The sequence below is a fragment of the Carassius auratus genome, chromosome 34, assembly GCF_003368295.1.
Source record: "Carassius auratus strain Wakin chromosome 34, ASM336829v1, whole genome shotgun sequence".
Lineage (NCBI taxonomy): Eukaryota > Metazoa > Chordata > Actinopteri > Cypriniformes > Cyprinidae > Carassius > Carassius auratus.
In genome coordinates, this window is record NC_039276.1 from 8,646,285 (window position 1) to 8,668,751 (window position 22,467).

General features: G+C 37.3%; 1 protein-coding gene across 3 annotated transcripts in view; it reads left to right on the plus strand.

Moving 5' to 3' along the window:
- The first annotated feature begins 8,859 nt into the window (after positions 1–8,859).
- Positions 8,860–22,467, plus strand: part of LOC113053076 (neural cell adhesion molecule 2-like) — a 176,812-nt gene continuing 163,204 nt past the window's right edge. For all 3 annotated transcript variants that reach the window (XM_026217741.1, XM_026217742.1, XM_026217743.1), the window contains exon 1: positions 8,860–9,210. In XM_026217741.1, coding sequence (XP_026073526.1) covers positions 9,159–9,210 — 52 coding nt within the window. In that variant the 5' untranslated portion in view covers positions 8,860–9,158. The remainder of the gene's footprint in view (positions 9,211–22,467) is intronic.

Here is a 22,467-nt window from a genome sequence, read left to right on the forward strand (position 1 = left end):
TCCATATCTAATGTGGCTTAAGCATCCAAATACTTTTTTGGGATCACTTATTGCATGCCTGTCAACCACAGAATGACTGTCGGATTTATTAAGCCTTATGAAATGCTATTCTTAGGAAGACCTGTGGTGTATCCTCAAAATACTGCACAAGCACAAAAAAAGTTATTTTGTTACAATGTTAACATTTCAATCTTACTCAGAAAAACTGGGTTTAACAATTTACAATAAGGTTAATTAGTTAACGTGAATGAACTAAGAATAAGAACTAAGAACAATACTTTTACAGAATTTATTAATCTTAGTTTATGTTAATTCCAACATTTGCTAATGCATTATTAAAATCAAAAGTTGTACTGGTTAACATTAGTTAATGCACTGTGAATTAACATGAAAAATGATTGACTGTATTTTCATGAACCAACATTAACAAAGATATAGTGTAATAAATGTACTGTTCATAGTTTTTTTTCATGTTTGTTAATACATGTTTTTAAAAAATTCTGTTTAGAACCACAGCCTGGAGAACTCTTTTTTTTTTCTGCTAATATATAGTAAGGTACATCTTTTGGCACCTGTTTCTGAATATTGGTTGATCTAAATTATCTAAGCTAGTAGTATAGATATGAAGATAAAGTAGTCGAGTGATGCTAGGAACAGACCTGAAAGATGACCCACAGAGCTACAGAAGCCTACCTTCTGCTGTGCCATGGCAGTACCAGCCCAATCATTATCCCTGATGCTTGGAGCTATCACACTTGGCAAGAAATCCTGGATGCCACTGCCAAGGAAATTCAGGTAAACCCTAACTCAGATTTTCTTTCCTGATATAGAAGATTATCGTTGAGCTGAGAGAGTCTTTCTCCAATGACTATCAACATTTGGAGAAAGGAAACCGGTGTCTTCTGACATTCACCTTAGCTCATGAACTGGACAAATGTAATGGTTTAATCGGAGTGGGAGGTCGATTGAGGTGTTATCAACTGGCCAGAGTTTTGAGATCGCGGCAGGTGTGAAGGACAATAATGTGATAAGAGCTCGCTTAAGTATTGCACATCCTTTGCACCTTAATTTATCTTTTATTTAAAGATGATACTGAATATGTTAGTATTATTGATTAATAGGTGACTTTTTCATTTGGGAAAATGGATCTATTTGTTCTTATAATAAGGTAAGTTTTTTTTTTTTTTTTTTTTTTCTCGGAAAGATTCTCCAGTCTCCTCATTCGTTGCTTCCTGACCGACACCAGGAGTTTATATTGCTGAAAGTTAGAACCAGAACCCAGCAGTCTCCATTCCTCTCCAACATTTAACTGCCATTAGCCATTTAACTGCTCAGAATGTCAACACACTCACAAAAGGTTAATCATTTCTTTCTCAAACGTCTTTAAATTTGAATCATATATTTTTCTGTTTTTAGTTTGACAGAATGTGTGACCAGATCTGGATAAGCTTTGTTAGCCTATGAAGTTCATAAAAATGATCGTGCGACTTAATATTATTGTGTGTTACCCAAAAGCATTGCAACTTAAGTAGTACTTGAAAATCATTGTAGATCTACGAGTGCTCTGGAGTAATTATAAAGACCTAAGTGCATCATAAGAAGACAGATTTATGCGGTCACCTGCAGGACAATTGGCAGATTACACCATTAACTTTATTCAAGTGCTTTATTCATGCACAGCAAAATCCCCAGTGTTAATTTAACACTCTGAGTGTGGACTCATATAAACACTGAAGCAGTGTTAAAAGTAACACTGAAGCAGAGTTGAAGTTAATGAGATAATTAAGAAGTTAATTGAGTTATGATTGACCATTATTGAAGACACCTGATGTTAACAAGCAGAATCACCAAACGAGAAAATCACAATTTGTGTATCACCATTATAGTGGTCAATGTTTGATTTAGCTGGGATCTTGGCTTGTAACTTTTTACTTTTAAAGTATGTTTGTAAATGTTTGTCAAACCAAGAGCAAAAATCATCGCGGTTGATGTTTTAATGTAATCGTTGTTTGACATGATTCACTGAACTCATTTACAGTGTTTTCTCAAAGTAAAACATCCATTATTGATTGTCACAGCTTTGATTCCACAGTGAAAAAATCTGTATTTTCTATACATTTTGTAGGTATCTCTTTCAAGTGATTCTGATTTTTTTTTTTATAATTAAAGAATTTTAATTTTAGGCACACACAGATAACAAGAATCAGCGTATGAATCTCAACAATGGTGACAAACAGCATATTCAGATAAACAGACCAACTCTGAAAATCACAAAACTAGATACTAAAAATGAATATAAAAACAGCAAAAGTAAAATATAGTTAGAATAAAAAGTTAAAAAGACAGTTCAGCTCATAATTTATTCATGCCGCAATGCATGATGGGAGCCATGGATGAGTTTTTATTGGCTACAACATGATTTTTTGGTGGTCACCGTTGTTGTGATGCTCACGCTGATTCCTGATGTCTGTGTGTCTAAACAAAAGATTTCTTTTTTTACGTAGTACTAACTATTAAAAACGTGTCATACTATGTCAGAAATGCTGGGTTGCTTACTTTTTTTTTTCACTTAATTTATGTATGCAGTAAAGAAACCTAAACTCAGGCATTCAGGTCACTCTATAACAAATAGCTCAAACCACAATCAATGGCACACATGATTGCCACTGCTGTGGTCTGTCTGTATGATATAATTCAGTCACCACCGCCAGATAAAATCTAAAGATAATAACTGAAGGGTCAAGATCCCAACTAAAGCAAACACTGAACACTATGATGGTGATACACAAATTGTGATTTTCTCGTTTGGTGATTCTGCTTTTAACATCAGGTGTCTTCAATAATGGTCAATCATAACTCAATTAACTTCTTAATTATCTAATTAACTTCAACTCTGCTTCAGTGTTACTTTTAACACTGCTTTAGTGTTTATATGAGTCCACACTCAAGAGTGTTAAATTAACACTGGGGATTTTGCTGTGTGTGATTATAGTTACATTTTAATTTATAAATGAAATAATTAAAAAGTGCAGAAAACTAAAAAGAAAAAATACACATCTAAATTAAATGACAGAAGTAATACAGGAAACATGCTTTAAAGACTGGGAAAAATAAGGATAAACTAAAAAAAAAAAAACTGTCAATGACTTACCGACGTACAGCCATCTTTGGAAATAAAGTATACACATATACTTATAAGTATTATATTATATTATTCTATTCTATTCTATTCTATTATATTATATTATATTATATTATATTATATTAGCATTTGTTAGCATTAGCTTAGCATTAACATTGTTAACATATAAATAAACGAGTGTGTAGCTTACTTCAATTACAAGCCATTCTACAAACCCAATTCCAAAAAAAGTTGGGACACTATACAAATTGTGAATAAAAACAGAATGCAATGATGAGGAAGTTTGACATTTCAATATTCTATTCAGAATACAACACATATCAAATGTTTAAACTTAGAAAAATGAAAATGTTTAAATTTCATGGCATCAACACATCTCAAAAAAGTTGGGACAAGGCCATGTTTAACACTGTGTGGCATCCCCTCTTCTTTTTAGAACAGTCTGCAAACATCTGGGGACCGCCGAGACAAGTTGCTCAAGTTCAGTGGAATGTGTAGCTCTCATGAAATCCAAAATGAGCCAATATTTCGCATGACATTTCAAAATGTCTCACTTTCAACATTTGATATGTTATCTATATTCTATTGTGAATAAAATATAAGTTAATGAAATTTGTAAATTATTCCATTCCTGTTTACTCAAAATTTGTACAGTGTCCCAAGTTTTTAGGAATCGTGTTTGTATAAGGTGACATTTCAGCACTTGATAAATGGATAGCGACTCCTAAGTAGCACTTACAGCTTGGCTACATGTGACAGTGTTAAGTGCATTTTTGGGAAACGCACGTGAAGCAATAACAAACGTTCACAAAATTACTCTTAGAAAATGCTCTTAAGCTCTAAGATCAATCGTTATCGGGAATCCCGGCCCTGTTCAGTGTAATATACTTCTCTACTCTTCTCAACTAAGTAACAGACATTCTGAAACAATGTCTATAATGTTATATTTATTATAATTATTATTATAATTATAATTATTATTATTATTATTACTTGGGTTTATGCATCATACCCAGTCAGAAAAAAATTATTACACGTTAATGCTAAATTCCATTATTTAATTCAGATGTTTTTCACATCCCACAACACTGGTGATCTGCAGAGAGAAACCGCCACTCAGAATAAACCCATAATAATTAACTTAAAGCATTATAGAGGACTGTGAAGATATTTCCCTGAAACTTGGTCATCTATTCATGTTTTCAGCGAACAACATGACCGACGAATTGGAATCTCAGCAGAGAGACCAATCCACTTTGAGTGTAAACTGAACGAGCCAATGCACATTGACATGCAATTATTCCATCCAGCTGCCTGATCACAGTGTGGGTATAGGAAGCACCAGGTGCACCTCATTCATCCTTTCGCTTTGGAGCCAAGCGGTTGTGCATCAATACTGCACTCTACTTCAGTGATGCAAAGCAGAAAGTGCGGGAGTTACGGCATGGCAGTGGTGGTCACGGTTGCACAGCGAGAACACAATTAACTTTGAGCAGAGTGTGGAGGCCAGCTCCCCTGCATGCTTTAGCACAGAGTGCATTTCTCTAAAATTGCAATACTGGTGATCGCAACTTAAGATGACTTATCACCTGTGTGTTTCTGGGTACAGTCACTATCTGGTGCCTCGGGATGGTCACAATCACTGTCACAAATGTCTGGGTGTTGAGCACGTTGAGCAAGCATTCGTGGATCTTGCATGTTCTATTTGTGGGGACGTGACTGTCTCGGAGTTGCATGAAAGACTCCGTTACGTCAAATGGGGTCCCTCTGCCTCTGTCATGATCCAGTTTTCATCTCTTCAATCGGGCAGCGCTACATCCGGTGAAGTCAGAGGTGATTTTAGGATCACGGTGATGGCTTCTCCAGAGGGAGTTCATCATTCCTCAAGCACTCCACAGTCAGTGGAGCGGCCAGAGGAATGTTTCCTTCGGTTTACCCCCTCAGGACCAGATATCAATTGCTAGATCGGCTGCGTTGCCCCTTTTGGGTGTGACAGCATTGTCTGAGCCAGACCCAGAGATGATGGCTATGTCTTGGGCCCATGCGGAATCCTTGGTGGAGGTCACGCTGGTTCTCAACACCCACTCCGGTGCCATTCTTCCCGGAGGAGCTCAAAAGGACATGAAAGACACCCTTTTACTGCCCGAAACAAATCATGTAGCTCCTCCACTCTCGCAACCCTTGATGGTGGAGCCACTTTGGGGTACACAGGCATTCCCTCGGTGAAACGGTCGGTGGCCATGCAACTGTGTCTCCACAGAGGGCCTGTAAGGATTCGTCAGGCTTAACTGGCAGTGCTTACAGAGCTTGTGGGGAGGAGGCTTCTGTCCTCCAAGCCATGGTGTTACTGCAAGTCCATCAGGCCAAAGGCCTGAAAGACCTGCACGAGGGTTGTCATGACCGTGCAGTTCTACATGAACTGCGTGCTGCGACGGACCTCGCTCTTCGAACGACGATGGTAATCGCACAATCTCTGGGTGATGCGATGTGCATGTTAACACTGTCAAGAGCTTCGCCCAGCAGTTCTCGGTGGCACAGAAGCAGACAAAAGTTATTAAACACATCCTTCACCAAAGGAAACCTTCTGCTTTTATCCCAGGTGCAGTGGGTGGCCCCCTACCGCTGCCCCAGCTCCCATGCAGCAGCCTCCATTATGGAACCGATTGCAGGCAGGATGCCTACCCCATCCAGGCCCCCGCCAAACCTCGCACTAACGGCAAGAGACCCTGAGACGGACGACCTGAAGATGGAGGACACTGCTCATCGGGAGATGCTGACTGCACCACTCCCTCCCCCGGGAGAGGGCCAGATGGAGAATCATTTGAGTTATTTTGTTTTGTTTTTGTTCCCAAACCTTTATAGAAACAATTTCAAGTGGTTTCGAGGGCTGTGAAATGTGCATCAGAGGGTGTGTGTGTGTGTGTGTGTGTGTGTGTGTGTGTGTGTGTGTGTATGTATTTATGTATGTGTGTGTGTTTGTGTGTGTGTGTTTGGTTGCAAGATATTATATATCCAGGCAGATAGAAAGGTAAAACTGTATTACTATATGATATACAAAAGAATTATATTATTAACACTAGCATTAATAATTAAAATTAAATAAATAAAAAAATAATTATATTTAAATAAATTTAAGTTAAATCTGATCTAAATGTACTAATACCCTAATTTGGAAACGTTTAGTAAGTAAGTAAGTAAGTAAATTTTATTTATACAACACATTTAAACATAGCAGGGCTATCCAAAGTGCTGAACAAAGTAAAAACAAATAGAATAAAACACAGAAACAACCAAACAGAAAAAACAGAAACAGCATTCAGGAGATTAAAAATGCCAGGGAATAAAAATATGTTTTCAATTTATATCTAAAAATAGCAATTGAAGGTACAAGGCGGTTTAGAACCATTTTTCTTAAGAGTGTGCTCTCATGTTTTTTTTTTTTTTTTAATTTGTTTTGATACAAGACTAAGATTTTATAAATTTTGGACATGAAGTAAATTTGTATTATATCTATTATTATAATTTATATATGTATTAAACATATTTTTTATTTTATTTGTATATATTTATACTTTTTTATTAAATTTTACATTTATGAAATATTACCATAAGTAATACTGTACAAGTTAAATGAAAATTCATGTAAAAATACATTGATGATTCATAGTATGTAGTGGCTTTGTAACTTTTCCTCTCTCACTGCCTACATCATAAAATGTGACAGCACATTTCTGGGTTGACCTTAAAGGGTTAGACAGAAAGCTCTCTGACTAAATCTAAAATATCTTAAACTGTGTTCCGAAGATGAATGGAGGTCTTACAAGTTTGGAACGACATGAGGGTGAGATCATTAATTCACCAAATCATTTATAGATCACCAAACTAGTCTGTGATATGCAGGAAGCCTCAGTCGCAGCCTTCATTCTCCAGGAGTCATTAATCTCATATCTACACTGTCTGTGTGTTTCAGCATCCTGTTTAAAGCCCCTTTTGAATGCTGAGCATTTGACTGTGACAAACTATTCATTCCACTTATAATCATTAATGATTTTATCTGGAGAGTTACAAAGTGTTGTGTCTGTCAGGGGCAGAGGAGCTTGAAATTGAGAGGTTTTCTCTTCATCATGGAGCTTTTAAGCATAATAAGCATAATAACTTCATTTGAAAAACAACTGTTGAATCTATTACATCCAAATATATATTTGGCTCTGTCCATTTCAGTCAGTCCTTCGGGAATGAAAAAGGCATTCAAAATATGTTCATAGATAATTGGAATTGTTGTCATGGTGTATATTGTTATTTAGAAGGATTGCAAAAAAAAACAAAAACAAAAAGAGCCTCATAAGAATTCATGTGATTTATTTCAGAGATCAACATAAGTGCGTCTTATAAAAGTGGACCATGCAGCCATGAATTAGGAACACATTTTATCTTTTAAGTCACCATTTGAAATTGCTACTTGAAATATTTTCTTTTTTAACATATTCTTTTTTTCATTCTTCTAAATAGATCAGGAAACGTACATGAAACGGAATGACAAGGACCCCAACAAATTAGCTTGAGAGACATTAAATGTTTAGATCTTAAAAACATGGCTATTCAGTTTACTGAACAGAACGTCAACCTTGAAGACATTTTTCAGACATTATCACGTCAAAAGTTCAGACTGAGCTGCAAACCTTGCAGTCTGGGAACTCCATGAATAAGCCTTTGTTATCAAAGTACAAGGTGATTGTTTGCACTCAGTGCCTTTTATTTTTGCTAAAGTCTTTCACTAAGTATTCTAAGAAATTCTAAGTGTTTCATCTTCTGGGACTTGTAGCTGAGCTTGTACTTACAGTAGATCTTGACATTTTCATTGGACTCTACTAACTATATATTTTAGATGGGCCTTCAAAAATCGATTTGGATTAAATTGTTTTGAAACTTTGCTTTGAAAATTTGCGCTCATATAAATGCTACGATTTCCATGTTTGTATGAAATGGCTCATTGCCATAACTCTCTTCCTCTCTGTGTTGAAGCAACAGCTTTTTTGCATGACAGCATGCTTTCCACATCTCCTTAGATAAACACACATCTATAAGCTGACTGTAAACAGAACCATAGCCGTGCTTGACCTCAACATACACTAAGCCTCTCTCCAGAATCTCATCTTCTCTGCAGGGAGCACGCATTATGGCAAGGTGAAATAAAGGTAAATTTCCAAACAATGCAAGATGTCATGTAAATATATGCACTGATGCAATAAGTAAATAATAATAATAATAATAATAATAATAATAATAATAAGAGAAATTATGAAATTGAGAAATGCAATGCAATGCACCATTCCTTGATGGTAGAATCACTTAAAGTTCCACATCATACTTTCTCATTATGAAAGAGGTGTTATATTTTTAAAAATGTGACATTGAGGTGTACCATTCGGTTAATATTTCAATAAACGAGCGTGTATTCCTATTACAATTACTAACCCATTCCAATTTCAGCACTTGACTAACGGACAGCGACTCCTAAGTAGCACTAAAAACACGCGTGCTATTGTTTTAAGTGCATTTTTGGGGGAAACGCACGTGAAACAACACTTTTCTTTGTTTTATTTTCCTAAATCATAACAAGAATTCATATCAAGTTGAAACGCCTGCGTGTGTGTAAGGGCGGGGGGTGGACTACTGATTTTAATGTGGTTTCAGACTTCAGTAGCCCACTGCGCGGCTGCTCAAGAATCAGTACCTATGACTGAACTGATGATGGGCATTGGTTTCTACCTGCCTCGATGCACTGCTGCTGATAGGTTGGGCTGGTTCGGCGCATTTGAAGGAGTACTGCATTGAGGCAGCTGCTTGCAGCTCCTCAACAGATCCCGTCTGTGGCAGACAGGGAGCGAGTGAGTAGTGAGCGAGCTCGTGCGCGCCAGCGACTGACACGCGCGGAGAGGGAGAACCAGCGTCCAGCGTCCAGCGTCCGTTCAACTCACTTCGAGCACTGGCCGTTGTCCATCAGGACCTGCTCAAAATGATTCGGACCGTCCTCTGTTTCCTCGGATTGCTCGTCGGTCGCAGTCAAGGTATGGGCGCGTGATTGTGAGCATGAAAATGAGAAGTGTGAGAAAATAGACTTGCTCTAAGACAAGACTGCACTGAAGGGGTCTATCTGAATGAGGGGGGCGTACGAGGAGTGGGGCGGATTTGTTGTGTGCTGTTTTGCAGTTTGAGCACGTCCCTTTGGAGAAAACATTCCTTTTGATAGATTAAGCTTACCTTTTATTAACAGTGCAAAGTCTCTCTGTTTGCACTTGTTATCTTAGTCTCATGCGAATTCTTGCAAGCGGTTCTCGAGGTGCTCTGGAGGAGATCTAGCGTGTACTAAGATGGATTGTATCTGATAGTAATTTTAGACAAAAAGCAACTTTTTTTCATTTACATAAACACGTGTATCCTAATTTACGTGATAGAAATATAAAAATTAGCTACTGGTTTTGTATGCATTTCTATAATATCCAATATATAGGCTATATAATAGCCTATAGCCTACATAAGTGCATGAAGAAGTACATGAAGCATACACAAACACAGGAGATTTTTATTTATTTATTTATTTATTTATTTATTTTGTTGTTGTTGTTGTTTTAATATGCCTATTAATGATTTACTTAAAAGTGATTCATTTATAGTACATGAAGCAGAGTATTTTCTTGAAATAATCAAAATGAAGGTGGCATTACGGGGAATTTGTGCAGATGTCAATCCTAAACACATCGGTGGATGTATGTAGATCCAGCATCTCAAGTGCGTCTTTGAACTTGAACATCAGCTGCCAAAGTCTTGTGATGTGCTGATATATCGTAGAGACTGTTACTTCTCACGCGACGGCAGGTGGGGGTAGAGCGCTACATATTAACCCATTTAGAAAGAGAAACTACCACAAACAAGCACCATCGATGTGTGCCAGAAATGGAACGAATCTAGTGGGAAATCGTTGGATGGCAGAGCGTTCCTTGGATCTAAATTACGGTTAGTCTTCATCCGATTCCAGAGACCTCCCTTTTGTTTACACAATGCAGGTTGAGTCAAAGCAAGGCTAGCTGATATGCTAGTCAGCCGAAAAAAAAACTACTGTAAATTCCCCGTTGCTCCTACAAAATTACAATTTTATAAGTAACGTTACATTTTCAAAGCTACTAGAGTTTTCACTAAAAACAAAAATGGTCATAAAGTGTCTAGCATTATTTTAGATAGACTGATTTTAAGGTAGTCGGGTAATTGGCTTAAGGGTGATGAAATGCAGGTCCAAATGAACACTTTCAAGCGAAAAGTGTTTACACCAGACTGGTTTACACATAGGGAAATTCGGATTCAAAACAATTTGAATATAGATAAAAACCGAGTTGTGACTTTGGAAAGTTATGTCGATGTGAAACATGGTGTCAAACAATTCTGTTGTGAATGATGATTTTACAAAGTTATTATTATTATTATTTTAAAATTATTTTTAATGCTGAATTTTGATAATACCAAAGCACCACACACCAAGGAAGTTGAACAATAGCAATTCAAAAATGCAATTTGAAGTGACTGTTAAATATATAACCAAAATGCTACAAATCTTAGTTCCATATAGGCTACTTTTAAGGTGCACTTGTGGGCAGAATTTGTGTGTTGTTAAAAGTGGTGATTTCGTTAACGAACCTTTCTCAAATCCAATTTGAAGATCTTGACTGCTTACCTACCTTAATCTACCGAACAATCAAATAGTGCTTTAGTGCATCCTTTGAACTAGCAAGTCTAGCAACTAGTGGTTGGACTTGTTAAAGGAACATCTCATTCATGAATGAAATGGGATATGATGTTCTTGAATGCAATGAATGAACGAATCATCTCATTTGAATATTTGCTGACAGACAGAGGCAGTTTATCAGAATTAAGAACGCTGTAAAAATCAATTATGGCAATATATAATTGAAACTCTATAGGCTGTTATTCTGATGTTGCTTTTATTTAGACTGAAACAAGCATAATGAGGCATGGTTTGCTTGAGAACAACTTTTAAATAAACATTTCCATTAAATCACAGATTCACACACTGTATAGGTGGTAGTCATTCCCATTTTCCCAGTATCCAACTGTATCAGGTGCTGGATCACTTGCTGGGCTCCCACCGATAGTCGTCAGATCTGTTGCTGCTCTTTTGCATAAACTGACTCATGCCACCCCTGTAACTCTCTTTGAAAATTAATAACCTCTGGTTACTGTGTCACTACCAATCACTGTCAGTGTGAGAAACCCTTGAATGATCCAATGACTCATTCATGACATAAAGACATACTGAACTTTTCTCCACCAACCTGCAGAATGGGCCACTGAATGAATCTTTTTTTCAGTCAAAAGATTACCACTGCTAGGTTTGAAGCACTTTTTTTTTTAGCAAGATTGTGTCAGATATGTAAATTTAATTTATTAAGAATTTAAATAAGAATGCATTAGGACTCCATATTAAAAAGCTTTAACATGAGCCAAGTACTTCACAAGTGGTCACAATATGATGTCACTTTTCTAGAATAACCACATCCCACGGAGAAGCCTTTGTTAATTAGTGCCTCTCTTGTTGTCTTTGGCAGGTTTTTTTGTGACTGACAGTTGCAGTGAACCATGGCTTGTTCATCAGTTTATCTTCAGTGAAATCCCTTGATGATATAGGCTTGTTAGAGTGAGCGTGTGATATCAGTTAAACTGTAATTTAGCTTGGTGTAGTTTAGCTCATGAATTACATCACTGTAACACCTGCCGCTTGGATGCTGCACCTCCAGGGCTGTTGCTAAAATCTACGGGACCATTTTTTTTTTTTTTTATAGCTGGCCCCCAACCTCTGATAGTCTCAAAAAAGGCTGTACTGTCTCTTCCCTTTTGCATTTTTTGTATTCAGGATTGTTGGATTGTCTTCTGAGAGGGAGAGCAATTTGCTGTGCTGATATCCATTAGTACGCCAGCTCTTGGCTCTCAGGTCTTTGTTATTGTAGGTTGGCTTAAAGCAGTGTTTGTGTGTATGTGTCTAGCTTCATTGACGCTCCTGGTGATAAATTGCGTGCCGTGCTGATCTCAGTGGACATAGTCCTTCGAGGTGTTAAGTGTTATAATGAATGGATTTCTCCAAATCTCCCAATGAATGCTAACAGTGAAGCATTAATAGACTTATACCCTGGAATTGTACGTAGTGTGTGTGTGTGTGTGTGTGTGTAGTGGTTTGATTAGAATGCCATAACATCCTCTCTGAGGGTATTTCTGTGGGATTTGGTTGTAAATGAGTGCATTGAAAGTGTGTGTGTATCAGCTTTTGCCTAAATGTACAGTAAAACCTGAATTCACCATGGCCTCAAAACTTACTAAATAATGAAAGCTTAATGAAAGCTTAAAAATGCAGATAGTTTTCTGTGAAGGGTATTATTAAGGGATAGAAAACATAATTAGATAAATAAAAAAACAATCAAAGTCAATGAAGGGTCCTTTCAGTGACTTATCCATATGAATCATAGTTAATTTGAGTTGTCAACAAGTTCATGTTAACTTTTCTCATGTAAGTGTGAGAGTGTTCACTGCTTCAAAATATTAACAGCTCTGGGTCTCATGACTAATGTCTCAAATCATACTGTGAGTTTCAGATGTTATTTTGAACTGTCTATTCACTGAAGAACCCTGAAAAAAATGAGCTTGCCCCCAGAATAGTTAGCATCACAACGATAACAATGTTGATAATATTAAGAAATATTTAGCTTTGCCATCACACAAATAAAATACATATTCAAATTGAAAAGTCAGTTGAAATTCTAAATTATTCTTATTTTTACTTTACTTTTGATCAAATTTATCAATCCTTTGTAAGTATAAGAGATAATTCTTTCAACACAATAAAATTCAAATCATTAAAATTATTAAAGACCACAAACTTTTGACAGGTAGTACATATTGTAATGTATAAAAAATAAGTAATTTAAAAGTATTTTATTTTATTAAACATTTTTGTACACTTATTGTTGTCCATTAAGAATACAATGACACAATTAGTGCATTTGGCATCTGGACAAGGAAAGCCTGAATATAAATTAAAAGAGATATAATAGGTCTGCACGATAAATCACATCCAATATTTAATGTGCATCTTTTCAGTAAACCTGGTTCTTTAATCAGCGGTAAATCTCCATCACCTGAACAATGGCTCTGTGTAGTTAATTCTGCTCCATGTGGAAGCGCGCAGGTCAAGGGACACACCAAGCTGACTTCAAAGAACTAACGGCGACGAAAGCCGACGGTGTTGTTGCCTCACGTCAGCAGAGTCGGACCAAAAGCTGCAGTGGAACACACTGCACAGACTACAGCCAGTGTGCATTCTGAGCATGCCTGAGAGGAACAAGCTGTTCATATCTGCAGATATATGTTCATCATACAAAAGAAGAAACCGAAATGCAGATATATGAAATGTAAACAAAGCAGCGAATGCTTACCTTTTTGAACATCAGTAAGGTTAATAACTTTAATAATTTTAACCAGCTCATGTTGTTATGAAAACATTCATGTATTAGAATTAATGGGAAAGATCACTTAACATTTAAACAGCCTTTTGTCTTTACCGCCTTCATTCATATGCTTGTTTTCATCACTTTTTCACAACTCTCTGCACTGACTCTTTCGCTAAACTGAACATCCCCTCATCAGAGCTCTCACTCTTGATGACGTCCCCAACATCAATTCAACCTGTTGAATCGGGCAAACTGCCCACGGTGTGAGCCAAATGAGAGCCGACGGGTGGGTCACAGCAAACAAACTAGCCTGACCATTGCTCGCCATCAGTCCGACTATGGCAGATGGCCGATCTTCGGCTTGGTGTGTCCCGTGCTTTACTGACAAGATGCGTATTAAATATTGCATGCGATTTATCATGCAGCCCAATTTTGGTATAAATTAATTGATCTTGTGATATTTGTACACTGTCAATAACAGAATAGCTATTGGGGATTCCCAAGATATTCCTGTTGTTATTGTAATTAAAGGAATCCTATTTTTTTTGCATTCACTCTTAAAGACAATGAGAGGGTTCTGTGGTATTGTTTATCACCAGCTCTGGGCGTACCTGTAAAATTACAGTATTACTCTTATATCTCCTGTGGTTCAGGGGATTAGATGAAGCAAAAATGCCGCTATTTCTCTGTACATTTTTTCCCGCCATGTTTTCTGTTTTTACACTATGAAACAGAGCTTGGATTGTGCTATAAAATGGCTAAAACACTAAGCTGTTCTTAAAGAACATGCTGGTGTGCGACATCTCTTGGTGTGGAAATTGATCATATTATGCGATTAATTGAGTGAATAGAGTGCCCCACAAGCTCGTATGAAAATGGAATTGGCCCCCGCGGGAGTTCTATATGAAAATCAATTTAAAAAGTATTCAGAGTCAGCATGCCGCTCCATAGTATAGAGTGCAATTTCACTGTTAGTGAAATGATGCTAATATTAATGGGTGTTCTCTCTCTATTGTTCTATAGATAACTACCCGTACTCCAACCTAATAATATTAGTTGTACTTTCATCTCATGCAACTTTCTAGCATGACTATGGTGGTTAAAAACATACAACATGGTGGATCTTTTGCTCTTTTCATTATTTTGATTAATTTTGTTTACTGTATGAATGTTATTTAACACAAACGGACGAGTCAGACCACTAGTTGTTGAAATAAACTCAAACATGCACCTCTTTTTAAACAGTTCTCTTCTGTTTAAACATTCACACAACTAATGAAATATGGTATTTCAGTCCATTTTTTTTTTACAGGAGCAAGATTGCAGCCGTATTGATCTGGTAAGTCAGTGATCATTTGATGATCTAGCTTTATGGTCATGTAGAAGAAATGGATCACTGTTGTGCTTTTATCAATGGTTTCTACATCTGTAACATTGAGTCTGAATCTAAGACCACCAATGCGTTTAAGAAATGGCTTGGTTCTCAGACTTGGAGATAATTGGTTCTAGTGGTCAGATACGAGAGTAAAGAGACTCTGGAGAGCCGTCTGCTTTATTTTTTCCCAGCGGCACAGTGCTGGCAGGAAACACCCTCTTCACAAGTATACACCACATTTAGATTACAGGACAGTAAAGAAATTGAGACTTGAAAAAGTTAGAGAATTAAAAATGAGCATAGGCCATTCAAGGCTGTAAGTCTTAGGTCTCATATCCATATCCTTAACTACTACGAGAGTGTTAAGCTATGTTACAGGTATACCAATTCATACAACCAACAGTCAGCATCATTAGCAGGTTTATGACTAAAGACTGAGGAGAAAATGTTTTTTGAAATGTGTTGATTGATGAGTTGATGTGATCTGTTTTCCATGCTCTTTAAAGTTGACGTGAAAAGGACATTCACCCATTTTCTAAATGCATCTTATTGATTTTTTTGTGAACAATTTATTTAAGTTCGTCTTTTTTAAAACAAAAATTCATGATTCAGCTTTCCATTGAAACATCAGATTTCACCAGATGTCTCCAGTTATTTTGTCCACTTAAACCCGCCCCTTTCTTACAATCATCTTCAAGCTTGCATTCAGTTCTGCCTCTATCCTATTATAAACCGATGTATTGAACTAAGTCCCCACCCTACATTGTGTGTTTTTTTTTCTACAATAATCTGTTTTACTCCGATGTGCATAGCAATATAGAAGAACAGATCTGATACTACTTCTGTTACATTGTGACCAGGGTTGCCAGGTTTTCACAACAAAACCTGCCCAATTGCTTCTCAAAACTAGCCTAACCATGTTAAAGTAGCCCAATTCCGTGGACTTGGCAACACTGATTGTGAGTGACTTAAAGTAAGAACAAATTATAAATGGCTACATTAACCTTGATATAATGGACTTCAGTGGACCCGTTTTAAGGTTAAAAATGTCACAGTTTTACTGCTTTTATGGTGAATGAAAGTCAGAAACGATGATACAAATGGTTAGACATTTGAAATACATTTGGGAAGTTTAGATAACCTGAGGTGTGATGTGAAGTGCTATAATAATAATTTTAATGCTAACTCAAAGCTTTTATGAGTTCATGTTATTTGAGAGACTACATGGAAAAATTTTAGCTTTTTAAAAAGTAATTTATCAAACCGCAGGACCATTTAAAATTAACTAGTCAAGGCAAAAGGTGTTGGAAAATGGTAAAAAGCTCAAAAGAAATGGTGAATCAGTGTGCTGTATTTTTTTCTATAGCGTTTTGTGCAGATATTTAAGCACATTATATATATAAAAAAAAATATATGTATTAAATAAACCTGGCCTACAATGTCTGCTTTGAACCTGTATTATTAGGATTCATTTTCTTCAATAGACTGGCATTGTGGTAAGTGTGTTCAGCAATCAGCTTGCATTATCCCCGTGAAACTCAAAAGCACAGCTTAACCTTTTTAACAGGTGCCAGTCTATCTCCTGGAACAGCGAGTGAGTGAAAGAGAGAGAAAGACCAGCAGATCTTAATGAAAAGGACGTGTGAGTTATGAAAATACATCTCCTGAAAAGTTGTACAATGAGCCCAAGCTACACTGTTCTGGGCTGATATGGCTCCAAACAATGGCAATAATGAGGACCGTTGGGAGGATTTTAACTGCTTCCATATCAACCTGCAAATGCAATCGACCATTACTGCTAAGCATAATACAGCCAGGGTTGCTGTGACTGACGCATATTGTTGGAAAAGCTTGACTCAGATTCAGTCACACTCTATAGGCAACTTCGTATAAAAAATATATTCTTCCCTGAAGTCATTGTGAAATGGAATATGTTTAGCTTCAAACAGAGATATGCCGAGGACATTATCAGGGCTATTTTATCCCTATGCGCCCCTAAACTCTCCATGTAATTAAAACCAGAGTCAGGCCTGTGTGTGCCTTCAGTGCTAATGCAGTTTGACATTGGAAAGTGACCTCCTAAACATATTTGCGTCGCCCTGAATTCAAGAACTGTGGCAGCGACATGTGAGACCAACATCGATAGCTGCTTTTAAGGAGTAAATATGATATGTATTTTCAGAGAGAAGTAAATGAATGATTAAAGGTCTGTTTGGCTGTGCTGCCACAGTACAACCGAAGAACATTTCATCAAAATGATGAAAGTTTTCATGGCTAGCCACTTTCTGTGCAGTGCTGCACACGGAGGATCATTATTTAAAGCACAGATAAGTCACATCATGTGACGTTTGTTGCTTTAAAGATTAATGTAGCCACAGATCCGTGTGTCTGTGGGAATTGGGCTGCTTTTTGTAATGTTAAATGTGTTTCTGAATGCGTTACAGAGAGCTTGACGTTGTTTATCTGATTGGTGATTTTCTGGCAGTGACTTTGATTCTCACTGGCTTCTCAGTGTTTTACTACGGTGCTACTTTAACAGCTTTTGGTAATCGTTTTCACACTATTATTTGTTGTGTGATTTGTGGGAATGCTAAACTTGAGATATGAAATCGTTTTATTGATTAGAAATCTTTGCCTACGGTGTCTTTTTCAAGATACACATGGCTCCTTGGCAGGTTTGGTACACAGCGCTATTGGCTGTAAAAATAGGTGTCATTTGCTACAGTAAATTTTGTTTTTTTTCAATAGAGTCAATAGAGTTAAGTCAAATTTATTTGTTTAGCACTTTTCACAAAACACATGGTTTCTAAGCAGCTTTTTTTTTAAGATTACAATAAAACATTTAAGTAAATGCTATAAAATATGGTCCTGCTTTTGATATAAACTTTTATCAACAGGTTTATTAAAATGTATGCACAATCGCAAATGAATGCTTTTTGAAATTTCCTGAATCCCTTTGTGAGTCAAAAACTCTTGATTTGTTTCTAATTTGGGTCAAATTTCCATTTTTCTTAATTTTGATTAATTGTTGTGGTTCCAGTTTTTGCAGTCTGTGTTTATTGTCATGGCAAAGTTTAAAAAAGTCACATTAGAAGATTTGAACAAATGCAGAGCTAATCTGTCTGATATTTTAATAACAGTAAATTAATTCTCATAGGATGTGACAGCATGGTTTTAAAGACAGCCTTTATATGCTTGTTCAGTGTGTGTGTGTGTGTGTGTGTGTGTGTCATTACAAACTGGAAGTTTAGCACCAGGGATTTTTTCTCATTAACAATGGATCTGGACAGACCTGGTTCATTACGCAGACTGTGTAAAGAGTAAGAGGCTTTTTTCCCCTTCCTATCCATTCTCTTTCGCTTTTCCCTTCTCTTTATCTCCTCAAGTGCAAATGCCTCAACTGAATCAATGCCAGTAGATCCCTCTTTAATTAAATCTACAAAGTGAGCAACAAGATGATATTTGCTGTCTATGATGTAGTAGAATCTCAAAGAGCCAGCTCTACAAAACTTTGCAACAGAGCCTGAGTGGCTTGTGACAGGCACCATGCTGGGTGGAAAACTAGTGTTGTTTACACATTGCCAAGCCTGATGGCTCAATTCAAAGTCAGCTGCAGTAAGTGATTTATGGCATGGTTTTAATCAGCCTGCTGAAAATACAATTAGAAAGGGTTCCCACCGTGTGCAAATGAGCTGTCCCAAAGCCACTCGAGGATGCACACTGTTAATTAGCCGGGTAGGGCACCTGTTAGCACTCTGTGCTGCCATCGTAGAAAAGAAGTGAAGGGTCACACGGCCACAGGGAATGAGGGAAGTGGTTACTTGAGGGTGCAAGAGTGTGGCTGGGTAAAGCACTTGTTAGTGAATTAGACTGGACCGAGGAAGATGGTGACATCTCTGGAATAAAGCGGTCGATGCGGAGAGAAAGGCAACTGGTAGGATCGTTGCTTGAGATATCAGTGCTGGAAGATGTGCAATGGCAGAAATAAATTAGAGCACTCGTGATCTTTAAGAGCAGGAGGGTGCTTGTTAGTGAGCCACAGGAGGCTTTGCTGTGATGATGGATCGAAACAGCATAGAAAGTGCGGGAGCGGTGGTACGGTGAGAAAAGCAGGTGTCAATTGTGCGAGAGCAAGCCTGGTGGAAATTGGAAGGTTGTCAATGGTAAGTTAGTTAGGAGGAGGAAGTGTGAATGAGATGTGCATGGTGTCAGGCTAAGCCGGGAAATGTGTGGTTATCAAGGTTATCAGTTGGTTTTGCTTTAGGAGCTACAATTTACTTTGGACATCAAGTAGAGATCAAACTTTTTTTTTTTTGTCTAAATACACTGAACCAAATTATAAATGCAACACTGTTTTTTTTGCCCCCATTTTTCATGAGCTGAACTCAAAGTTTTTAGACTTTTTTTCAATCTACATACAAGGCCTACTGTATGTCTTTTAAATATTGTTCATAAATCTGTCTAAATCTTTGTTAGTGAGCACTTCTCCTTTGCCGAGGTAATCCATCCACCACACATGTGTGGCATATCAAGATGTTGATTAGAAAGCATGATTATTGTACAGGTGTGCCTTAGGCTGGCCACAATAAAAAGCTAACTCAGATTTAAACAGATTTGTGAACAATATTTGAGTGAAATAATTGCTTTAAATGGGTAGAATGAAAGTATAATATACAGTGTGGATGGATATATTAATTTTGAGATAAACGTGAGAATAGTTTGTCAGTAATGCATAAGGACAATAACAATAAGTAATTTTTCCAGCTAAAGTTAGTCCATTGATGATTCAGGGATGCTATCATCCAGTTCAGCCATCGTCCAATAGTGTCTGTGCAATCAGTCAAGCATCCCCAACTAAGCAAGATAAAGGCAACAGTGACAAGGAATCAAGATAGATAGATAGATAGATAGATAGATAGATAGATAGATAGATAGATAGGCAGTTCATAATAAGAGTGTTGTAATCGAATAGAGCAAGAGCCTTAAGATGTGAGTGTATTTTCACTCAATATGTCTAGAGTTCGTATTTGACTTGGGGCATATTGCAGCAGCTCATCTTGCTGACACAGATACAACACCACCACACAGCCTCTGGGTTTCACCAGACTGAGCAACCGAACGCCATCAAATCCACATCTGCTCAGTCGCACACTCTGAGCCTGCTCCCATATGCTATTCCTCTGTGAGTGTGTGTTTGCGTACGTACGTGTGCTTCTTTACTGCACAGCGGAGATGAATCTTCCCCAATGTTGGGAAAGCTGATGGATTTTTCTTGCCTTCCTCTGCTTCCCCTTGTTTGCTTATTTTCAGAGGTGCAGTCACTCCACCCCTGTAACAGATGAGTGAGTAGTTTCTTACAGTAGTGTGAGAGACATTAAAGGCTAGCTTAACTGTTTTTATTTCTTATCAGAAGTGTGTTCCTTACTCCTGCTTTTGTGTTGGAAACGGTGCTGAACACGGCTCTGAATCTCAAGTACCACTCCTGCTAATTTATTTTCTCTGCGCATTCTTCATGGCTTTCTCATTTGTGTGAAACGTGGTGAGACTGTAATGACATCACCTCTCACATTGACACGTTAGAATCTGACTGTATGGAGTTGTTTTTGAGTGTGGATTTGTGTATGTGCTTGTCAGGTTATGGCCATATTGCAAGTATATTTTGAAATAAAACTCAATTTCTAATTAAAAGAATTGTTCATTCAGTTGTTTTGTCATTTTTCTTTTTCATGCCATTCTGACTGTATATATATATATATGTATATGTAAAAAAAAAAATGATTACTGCTGTTTTCAAACAATGAAAGTGAATGATGCTGTCAGACTCTAGAAATTATAGTCGTCAAGTCATCTATATTTATAAAATGATTTATACAATACAGATTGTGTCAAAGCAGCTTTACAGTGTTAAATAGGAAAATGGTTGCAATCAGTCAAGTGTCGCACTTGACTCCGTCGGTGACAGAAATGGAGAAAAAACCTTGGGAGAAACCAGGGTCGGTCAGTGGCCTGTTCTCCTCTGGCCAGATGGAACCAGCATTACGTGATTTTATTCCAGGCTCAACACAGATCAGATTGTGCAGCGGACTTGTCTGGTTCCTGTGGTCTCTGAGGTGACGAGGTCTTCTCAAGGGATCTATCTCTGGAGCGAATCTAGTTGACAAACTAATGGATTTGTATTTGGTTGCTTTTTTAAATATAGTGATTTTTAAACCAAAAGATGTGAAAGCGTTAAGTACAGCTGCTACAATAATGTCAATAAAGCAAGAAGACAATAACAAACAGTCAATGTTTCAGTTAAAGTCAGTTCATTGAGGGTTCAGAGTCGTCATCGTCCAGTTCAGCTCTCTTCATTGTACAAAATTATACAAAAAAAGCATTATAAGGTATACTACATCGACTCATAAATATGCAAATTAGATTTCAAGGGAAACTTTTTCTGTGAATAGTAAATCTGAAGTCTTTGGTCATTAGTTTGACATGTTCACCACCAGCTGATTAATGACCGTTGCAATCAAATTCTACCTCCGTGCCAGAAGATTTGGCACATGGTCCTGGAATGTGAATTCTCCTACAACAAATATCTAATTGTCTTCTTTTTCAAGACAAACCATGATCGAAATGATTGCTGGACTTATTGTTGTTATGATGCGTCTCCACTGGAGCGGAGCAAAGCGAGCACTTTTAATTCTTTTATATAGAAGTTGAGCTCACGCATGCTCAACTTTCATAGGAATGAACTGAAAACACTCGCTCTTCTTTGTGTCAGTGGAGACGCACCGTTGGCCGCCATTTAATTTTTGTGTGTAATGCAGCTCACCTTCAGAGAACATGTCATGGGCTGATGTTTCTTGCGCCGGTCCGTTTTAATGTGTCTTGACTGTTGTACAGTCTGAAATTAATGACAGCTGAGATCATACAGTGTGTCATTAGGATAATGTTTGTACAGTCTGACAAGCAACAATCCTATAGGACTGTTATAAATGGGTTTAGTTGTACTTGTTTTGTATTTATTTTGGAAGCAGAGTCAAGTCAGCATTGTTCTAATCCGTGATGGTTTATATGAAAGCATTCGGGATGGAGTTGGTACAGATTGCTTGGGAAGTGAGTGCTTTTTTCAGTCCCCATTAGTAAACACTGCTCTCTCTCCTCTGATTAAAGCATTCACTCAAAATTTCAGGGCTCTGGCCTCCAACTGAGATTTCTGTTCATTAATTAAAGCCTTAATGTAATTAATTACCACCCAAATGAGAATTCAGGGCTTGTTTGTTAAAACCGAAATGAGGAAAGATTTCTGGTTGTTTAAAAGCACTTCAGTTGGAAGCCAATGAAGAAGCTGTTTAAAGCTGTGTTTTCTTAAGAGTATACACAACAAAATCTGTGTTGGAACATTTGAGGTTTAAATACTAAAACCTGGTTAGTACCAGGGGTTCTGATGACTC